Source organism: Pelophylax lessonae, assembly GCF_965119305.1.
Source record: "Pelophylax lessonae genome assembly, chromosome: 6".
NCBI lineage: Eukaryota > Metazoa > Chordata > Amphibia > Anura > Ranidae > Pelophylax > Pelophylax lessonae.
Window position 1 is genome coordinate 3,872,524 of NC_138773.1, and position 9,389 is coordinate 3,881,912.

Sequence of the window (9,389 nt, forward strand, 5' to 3'; positions counted from 1 at the left end):
TGAATTAACATATGAAAGAAGATCAGTTAATATGTGTCTTATTTTTTATTAATATGAATGTTATTATTACTATTCGTATTATTTGATTAGCATAAATTAATTATCATGTTTATTATTATACTAAAAATTCATTAATTAATTAAATATAATCCATTAATAATTATGAATATAATACTTTCATTATTATAATAATTATATTACTAATTATGAATTAAAATATGAAAGAAAATCGGTTAATTTAAGTATAGAGGAAAAAGGAGAAGTGCTTGGCGCTGCCAATATATGCGTTTAGAAGTGTGGAAGGTAGAAGCTAGTATAGACAACACAGATGTCACAAATATTATAACTATTATGCACGTTTGAAAAAATGAATATTGAATAAATAAGTGAGGTTTTAAATGAGGTAAAAACAGGAATAAAGTGTAAGAGCATAAAACCTAAAGCCCAATATTTAAATGTATAAAAGTAAATAGGTATGCAAAAAAAGAAGGTGACATATACATCCACAATATACTCTAGTAAAAGATATATATATATATAGTGCCCTTCAAGTGAGGGTGAAGTGGTGGTGTTAAAACAATAAATAAATATATAAATTCAAAAATGGTATTATAGTGCAGTGGCTATTAGGTGATATGTAACACAGGTGTATAAGTGATAATAAAAAGGTAGAGTAGAAAAAATTAATATATATAAATAATTTTACAGTGACTTGAGTGACCATAAAGTGACATGTGCAAAAAAGGAAAAGAAACCTCAATCCCAAGCCTGGGAAGAGAGAGTGCCCAATATGGTTCCCCAAAAATGACAATGGGGTGGGCCACAGATGGAGGAAAATAAATCCAAAAAATTAATAATAAAAAATGCTGAAAAAAAATAATTATATAAAATGGTGGCTAAGTGATTGATACACAGAATATCTCAAAATCAATAGTGTGCTAGTGAAAAAATGCGCAAAGAAAGTGGTCAAAAATGCATAAGAAAAAACATCCACTGAGTCCTTAAGAAGCGCATAGAGGTATATCAGTCCAAAATAGTGATGAGGTGCCAAAATCACAGGTGCGACCGGTTGGATGATTCTTAGAGTGAAGACTATGGTGCTCCCCTATTCAGTGGGTCCGGTGCTCCCCTTTCTAGTAAATACCGAGCTTACCAGAAAGTACTACCCCTACAGGGGTAGAGCGCAGGTCGATATTTGTAGGGATCGCTCCCAAAGCAGAGGGGTCCGGTCACCTGGTCCACTTCTAATATTCCAATTGCCCGAGTCACAACTAATTGGCGTGTTAGTAGGGGTGTTCCAACATTAATGCTCCAACCAAGCCATTCCAGGACATGTATATAAATAAAGAAAGATGCCTCCAAATGGTGAAATACCGCTAGACTTTTATTAAAAACATCCAAAAAGCAGGTGCGCACCGCATCACTTCCGCTTGCATTGTATTGATCGGCTTGGGACGCAGCTCCGGTCGGGAGAACGCTTACCGTTCATCACCCCACCGCCAGAGAGGACCTTGCGGCTCCTAAGTCCTGAGGGAACGTTAGCACTGTTTTTTATGTGAGTACCTGCTTTTTGGATGTTTTTAATAAAAGTCTAGCGGTATTTCACCATTTGGAGGCATCTTTCTTTATTTATATACATGTCCTGGAATGGCTTGGTTGGAGCATTAATGTTGGAACACCCCTACTAACACGCCAATTAGTTGTGACTCGGGCAATTGGAATATTAGAAGTGGACCAGGTGACCGGACCCCTCTACTTTGGGAGCGATCCCTACAAATATCGACCTGCGCTCTACCCCTGTAGGGGTAGTACTTTCTGGTAAGCTCGGTATTTACTAGAAAGGGGAGCACCGGACCCACTGAATAGGGGAGCACCATAGTCTTCACTCTAAGAATCATCCAACCGGTCGCACCTGTGATTTTGGCACCTCATCACTATTTTGGACTGATATACCTCTATGCGCTTCTTAAGGACTCAGTGGATGTTTTTTCTTATGCATTTTTGACCACTTTCTTTGCGCATTTTTTCACTAGCACACTATTGATTTTGAGATATTCTGTGTATCAATCACTTAGCCACCATTTTATATAATTATTTTTTTTCAGCATTTTTTATTATTAATTTTTTGGATTTATTTTCCTCCATCTGTGGCCCACCCCATTGTCATTTTTGGGGAACCATATTGGGCACTCTCTCTTCCCAGGCTTGGGATTGAGGTTTCTTTTCCTTTTTTGCACATGTCACTTTATGGTCACTCAAGTCACTGTAAAATTATTTATATATATTAATTTTTTCTACTCTACCTTTTTATTATCACTTATACACCTGTGTTACATATCACCTAATAGCCACTGCACTATAATACCATTTTTGAATTTATATATTTATTTATTGTTTTAACACCACCACTTCACCCTCACTTGAAGGGCACTATATATATATATATCTTTTACTAGAGTATATTGTGGATGTATATGTCACCTTCTTTTTTTGCATACCTATTTACTTTTATACATTTAAATATTGGGCTTTAGGTTTTATGCTCTTACACTTTATTCCTGTTTTTACCTCATTTAAAACCTCACTTATTTATTCAATATTCATTTTTTCAAACGTGCATAATAGTTATAATATTTGTGACATCTGTGTTGTCTATACTAGCTTCTACCTTCCACACTTCTAAACGCATATATTGGCAGCGCCAAGCACTTCTCCTTTTTCCTCTATATATCTAATATAATCTCTAGTGGGTTATATTCTGAAGTGGGCTGCAGTCAATCGCTTTCTACCCCCTCCCTTCGATATTTTCCTAAGCGCGGATTTTTTTCCACTCTCGGTTAATTTAAGTGCCTTAATATTATTAGAACTAATATTAAAATTAATAATATTTGCAGTATTTGATTATTTTGAGTTAATAATTCTATTTTTTATTATAAGTATTATTATACAAAAACTTCATTAATTAATACAATATAATAACTATGCATATAATATTTTCATATTTTTAATCATATTTAATATTTACCGATATTCCACCCCGCTCTTCCTGCGCAGCCTGCTGTCTCCGCAGCTACAAGTTGGGGGAGAGCATGTTGGGGGGGGGGGGTCAGCAGGCACAGCAGAAACAGAGGGCTGTGCCTGCTGTCACCCCCCCCCCCCCGTCACTGGATCTTTATTTCTGGGCACCGACTGCTTCTGCCCTGCTACAGGGAGAGAAGTGGGTGGCCAGAGGATACGGGGGGGGGGGGGGGATTGGGCTGTGCAGTGGACATTGATGCAAGTAGAGAGGCAAGTGGTGGAGGCATCACCGGAGGAAGGGGAGGGGATTGCTGGGATCAATGGTATTTCAGCCGCTAATCCCAGCTATTTACAGTACCGTATTTTCCGGCGTATAAGACGACTGGGCGTATAAGACGACCCCCCTAATTTTCATCTACCGGTAATACTTATACTTAGGTTACCTTGGAGATATTGTACTCGGCGTATAAGATGACCCCCCATTTTTGGGGGATTTTTTTGAGGTTCAAAAGTAGTCTTATACGCCAGAAAATACAGTATTTATTTAGCAGAGTCTGGAAGATCCTTTTTTCTAAAAATTCATGATCACTGAAGTAATTATGAGCTGATAGCAGAGTAGGAAATGAGCCAATGTAGGGCATACATATATCAAACTTTGATCTGGGTATTTTTTTTATTTTTTTTTTCTACACACATTTTTTTTCCTATCTCTGCAAGATAATGATACAATGTATCTGTCTCATCCATTCACAGAGACAGTAAACATAGGGGCGGGCTTCACAGCGACGGATTACTGAGATAGCCAATCAGAAGTTCCCGTGTCCCAATCGTTGGACCGAGGCCCAGGGCTCTCGGTGAGACCCCCAGTCTCTGTGCTGGGAGCTCGCTGTGTGGCACGGTCTCGGCACAAAGGGAGATAAGCAAATATGTGGCCCCAAAGAAAAAAGGCCGGTCCAGCGGGGCTGCATATATGTGTATGGTCGGCGTGAAGGGGTTAACCACTACATTAATGCAGTATTGTACAAAAAAAATAAAAAATATAAAGATGGCAGAGCGACAGACATCGATCTTTGGGGTGCTGTTTATGAACATCCCTCCAGAAATAGCCAGGAGCAGCTGGAGAAGAGGGGGATTAGGGCTAATCTGTGCAAAACCATTACAGAGAGCAGGAAAGTGTAAGGGAAATGTGCATCTTGGAATGGCATTTTGTAGTGTTCAGCTTAGCATAAGTCATCTCAGTGTATATTAGAAGGTTAGAGTATCCCTTTATATTTCTTGAATGTATCTTTGCTTAGTGTTTCAGATTATAAATTTTGCTATCATTTCACACCTGCACTTGTTAGACCGGCCAACAGGATGTTCTGCAAGTCTGGTACAAGTTGAAAAACATGAAGACATGCAAAGTTATAAGCAATGTCTTATACTTAGATTGATAGAATACTGCCAATACATTCCATATATATTTTATAATATAATGCATAACATATATTTACATTGATATAGCTTGAATAAGTTTTTCAGCAATAATTGATAATATACTGTATTTGATATAATTGATATAATGGTATCTACATTTTTATTTATGGCGACAAGGGGAGAGATAAAGGACTCAAAACTGTCTTTAACCTGATCTCTTTCCTTGAACTCATTAGGGACCCCTCTTGGGACCTCAATGGCATCTATATATATAAAAAGGGCATTCACTCCAGGAATAAAGAGATTATTCTCCCTCTCTACAAGACTCTGGTCCGGCCACATCTGGAGTATGCTGTCCAGTTCTGGGCACCGGTCCTCAGGAAGGATTTGCTGGAACTGGAGAAAGTCCAGAGAAGGGCAACAAAAATAATTAGGGGAATGGAGGACATCGGCTATGAGGAAAGACTACAAGCACTGAACTTATTCTCTCTGGAGAAGAGACGATTGAGAGGGGATATGATATCAATGTACAAATACTGTACTGGCGACCCTAGCATAAGGAACAAACTATTCAGAGTAAGGAAATACAATAAGACACGTGGCCACTCACTAAAACTAGAGGAAAGGCGGTTTAACCTTAAAATGCGTAAGGGGTTCTTCACTGTAAGGGCGGTAAGAATGTGGAATTCTCTTCCACAAGCAGTCGTATCAGCAGGGAGCATCGATAGTTTCAAAAAACTATTAGATGGGCACCTTAAAGACCACAACATACAGGGGTATAGAATGTACAACATACAGGGGTATACAATGTACAACATACAGGGGTATACAATGTACAACATACAGGGGTATACAATGTACAACATACAGGGGTATACAATGTACAACATACAGGGGTATACAATGTACAACATACAGGGGTATACAATGTACAACATACAGGGGTATACAATGTACAACATACAGGGGTATACAATGTACAACATACAGGGGTATACAATGTACAACATACAGGGGTATACAATGTACAACATACAGGGGTACACAATGTACAACATACAGGGGTATACAATGTACAACATACAGGGGTATAGGGTATACAATGTACGGTTAAAAGCAAACACACACATCATAGGATGAACTGGATGGACTGATGTCTTTTTTCAACCTCACTAACTATGTAACTATGTAATATATATATATATATATATATGTGGGTCAAAACTTCCTATGGGAGCCTCTCTCTTTTGTTTCCCTGTAGTTACAGTACTCCCCTTAAGTAGATTTGCACTCCCAATCGTCTCCCGTGTTCCAACCCACTGATCCCCAATAGTCACAATTGTCTCCTCAATATTTGTCCGTGACACATATAAATACAGTTCCTGGGCCTAATCTCCCATTATAATACCATATGGTATCATCACTACCAGGGAGTATCGCTTCATAAGGCACTATAAAAGTAGCTACTTGTGTGTTAGAGGAATTCTACTAAAATTGTGTCATGCCATTTGTTTGTGTGAAGGCTATCTGGGAGGGTGAACTATGGGACAGGGCTCTTTTTCCTTTTCTGAGGTGTCTGGGCTGGTGACGTTAGGGGCCCCACAAATTCCTCCAAGGGGCCCCAGATCCGCTAATTGATATATAGAGTTAGTTATGATCCAGGTTGGGATGAACTCTAAAAATACTAGTGCCCCCAACAAAATCCACAGCTTGCCAAAGTTCCTTGCTATGAAAACAGTCATTTTGCAACTTTTCAGAGACTATAACACCTGCTTCACTCGCTCTTCAAGGATTTTTAACACCTGCTTCTCCTCCTTTATCTGTGTCTTTTATCTGTGTCTTGCTTCCACCTTGACCTTTTACTCGACTGGCATGGATCCGGGCTTGATGGTTTTCCACAAGGACGGCGATTCTGGTCACTGCGACTACCTTTGTCTTTTGGTCCAAAAATAAATCCAGCCTTGGTCTTGTGATGTGGCGGCAGCTTGATCACTACTTCATCTCCTTCCTTCAAAGGATGGGTCGTTATCTGTAAAGAGAAAGAGAAAGGTGCGAGCAACCTTTTTGTTCCACTTGTTTCAAAGTTTCAATTACCCTTTTTTTCTCAACTCATCTTTGATTCTTTCAGTAATGAGAGATGATTTTGCAGACGCTATGTGACCACAAGTGTATATCTAGTATATTTTGTGAACAATGTACAGACACTGTGGAGAATGTGTGATGTCTCATCTGCTATTTGTGTCACAAATATGACATGCTTTCATATGAACTTTTGGTACTTTATTTGAACCTTTTTTTTCATGTAACTGGGTAGATTAAGTAAACATGTTAATTGATTGGATAATAGGGATAATAGGGAACGGGGAGGGTATTAAATTCATGGGAGGTATAGGCAAATATTGTGGTTTGAGGCTATATATTTTCAACAATGTATAGAAATAAATGCAGTCATTGGAACCTATCTATTGTGTATTGGTTTTCATTGATTGTCCGGCTAGCCGAAGATTCATCCACAGGACAAACCAAGGGTGCACCCAAACTCGGGATCCTCACAGAAAGTATAATATAATGGTTATAAAAAATAAAAATAAAAAAAACTGGAAGCTTTAATATCACTTTAAATAAGATTTATTAATAGTGTTACAAAACCCAAAACCAAACACCAGCAAACAGAATACACAGCAAAAACATGACAATATAAGTGAACCACCCAACTAAGTGACCGAAAATCTAACTAACAAACTAACTATAATACAATATGTACAGGCAAAAGGGGAGAAAGGATCATGGTAAAACTGGAGGTGCAAAAAAGAAGGGGAAGGGGAACCAGGACTGGGAACAAGGCAGCAGGGTACAAGGGACAGATACAGGGAGGGAGCAGGAGAAGGATCTAGGCACAAAAATAAGTCAGCAAGCGGAATCAGGCAAAACACTGAACGCAAGCGTGAATATTAGTGGTGCTGTAGTTCCTAGAGCTAAAGGTTGTAATTCTGGTGTCCACCATCGGATGTCTCCCAGGGACTAAATACCCTCCCAACAGTCAGCAGATTCTGGTAATCAGTCTTCACCTGATGCTGGCTGCTTGGGGAGGGGGTATTTAGTCCCTTATGGTGCTTTTCCACTGCATGGAACCGAACGGTTCGGCTCGCTTTTGTGCTTTTCCACTGCTGGTACCGCATGGTACGGTGTAGGAACGGTTCGGTACGGTACGGTGGCGCTTTTCCACTGCATGGAACCGAACAGTACGGCTCTCTAAAACAGTACCACCTCGATTGTGGTTCCAAGAGGTACCATACCGGTACCATATCCCACAATCCTTTGCATGTAGTCACTACTAGCCACTGATTGGTCAGAGAATCGTTGTTATCCCACCCACTTAACTTTAGTACTACTTTAGTGGAAAAGCAAACCATACCAAACCGTACCGACCTGTTCCAACACCGTACCATGCGGTACCAGCAATGGAAAAGCAAACCGGGCCAAGCAGGGCCGAGTAGAGCCGAGCCGGTACTTGCAGTGGAAAAGGGCCATTAGAGACATTCACTGGTGGACTTCAAAATTACAACCTTCAGCTCTAGTAACTACAGTGCCACCAGCAGGTGATCCAGGGCCTGACACCCAGGGAAGATTGATAACCCAGGTTGAGAGAGAAAAAGGTGTGGCGAGCGCTTAACCCCCCCCAAAACTACTACACAGACCTATCACTATCACCCACTTTTTTTAAATGTCCCAGTCTTTGCAGCATTTAATCCCCATCCATAATGCGCCCTAGGCCTAGTGCGGCTGTGGAAGAAAATAGGCAGGCTGGGTACATACTCCCATAGCTTGGTCCCATTGAGTGGTTATCATGGGCAACTTGAGTTTAGTTAGCTGATAAATAAGTTCTTCATTTCATACACTTCTACAATCATGTGAGTTTATAGCTGGATCAGCTGACTCTAACATCTCCGTCTCTTTTGTGACTTGGGTTGTCTTTCGAATTCTTCAAGATGCATCCACTTTACTGCCCCCAGCCCCCCCGGCACAGAACCAGCCTGGAAAGTTCTTCCTCATTTTGGGACTGGCCTGTATGATGATTATGTTTTCCATCGTTGGAGCCAGCACTATCATTAACCAGAGGATACATTGCAAAGGATCTTTAGGGTTAAATGTTGCCGTGAGATTTATGATGTAAATGAAGAAGTAAGCGACTGAGAGAATGAGAAACATGGCTAATGATTTTATGAGGGTGACATGGACCTGAACATTGAAACCAGTATGGCTGACGTTGTTGACGTGCTTCAGAAGAGATAACAGGGAGACCACGAGGGAGAGGGCAATGCCAGTGAATGGAAGGCAAGTGCCAAGGATGATGGCACTGGTCTTATAAAAATACTTGAGGGAAACATCTTCAATGGTTGTTCCATTCATAGAATTATAAGATACCTTATATATCCACATGAATACAAGAAGAGCTATGACCAATGACCCGACTCCCGTCAGGAAAAGCACCTGAGGCAGGAAAGCCAACAGATTCCTCTTAATCCGGAGAAACATTCGGTGGCTGAAGTTGGTGATGAAGATGGTGTAATAGATGCTGAGCCAGGCTGCCATCCAGTAGTTGAAATGCATGTGGAAGCTAAGAAGAAAAACTACAACATTATAAGGAGGGGAATCAAAAATATCTGTTAACCTAAAAGCCACGTCATTAGCAATCCAAACGCAGCGCATAGTCAGTTTATTTATTCCCATGACGATCTGGATGAGGCTTACTGGATTCCTCTTACCACCTTCTGTCAGGTTTCTCCTACTGAAGAAGACAATGAAGGAATTTAAATAAATTGTCACCACACCTTCCAAGAGGCAAAATGCCGACCAAATCCACCAGAGAGGAGACATGTCCTGTCCTGCCCGGGATCCTGGCTCTGTCAGTGTGAGGTGACCTGAGGTTGTCAGCTGGAATCCGACGAACGCCA

General features: G+C 40.3%; 1 protein-coding gene across 1 annotated transcript; it reads right to left on the reverse strand.

Moving 5' to 3' along the window:
- Positions 1-8,418: 8,418 nt before the first annotated feature.
- Positions 8,419-9,165, reverse strand: LOC309557775 (taste receptor type 2 member 41-like; the record flags this gene model as incomplete). Its single annotated transcript, XM_082260540.1, has 1 exon — positions 8,419-9,165. The coding sequence occupies one exon, from the start codon at positions 9,163-9,165 to the stop codon at positions 8,419-8,421; it is 747 nt and encodes a 248-aa protein (XP_082116666.1).
- Between the last annotated feature and the right edge of the window lie 224 nt (positions 9,166-9,389).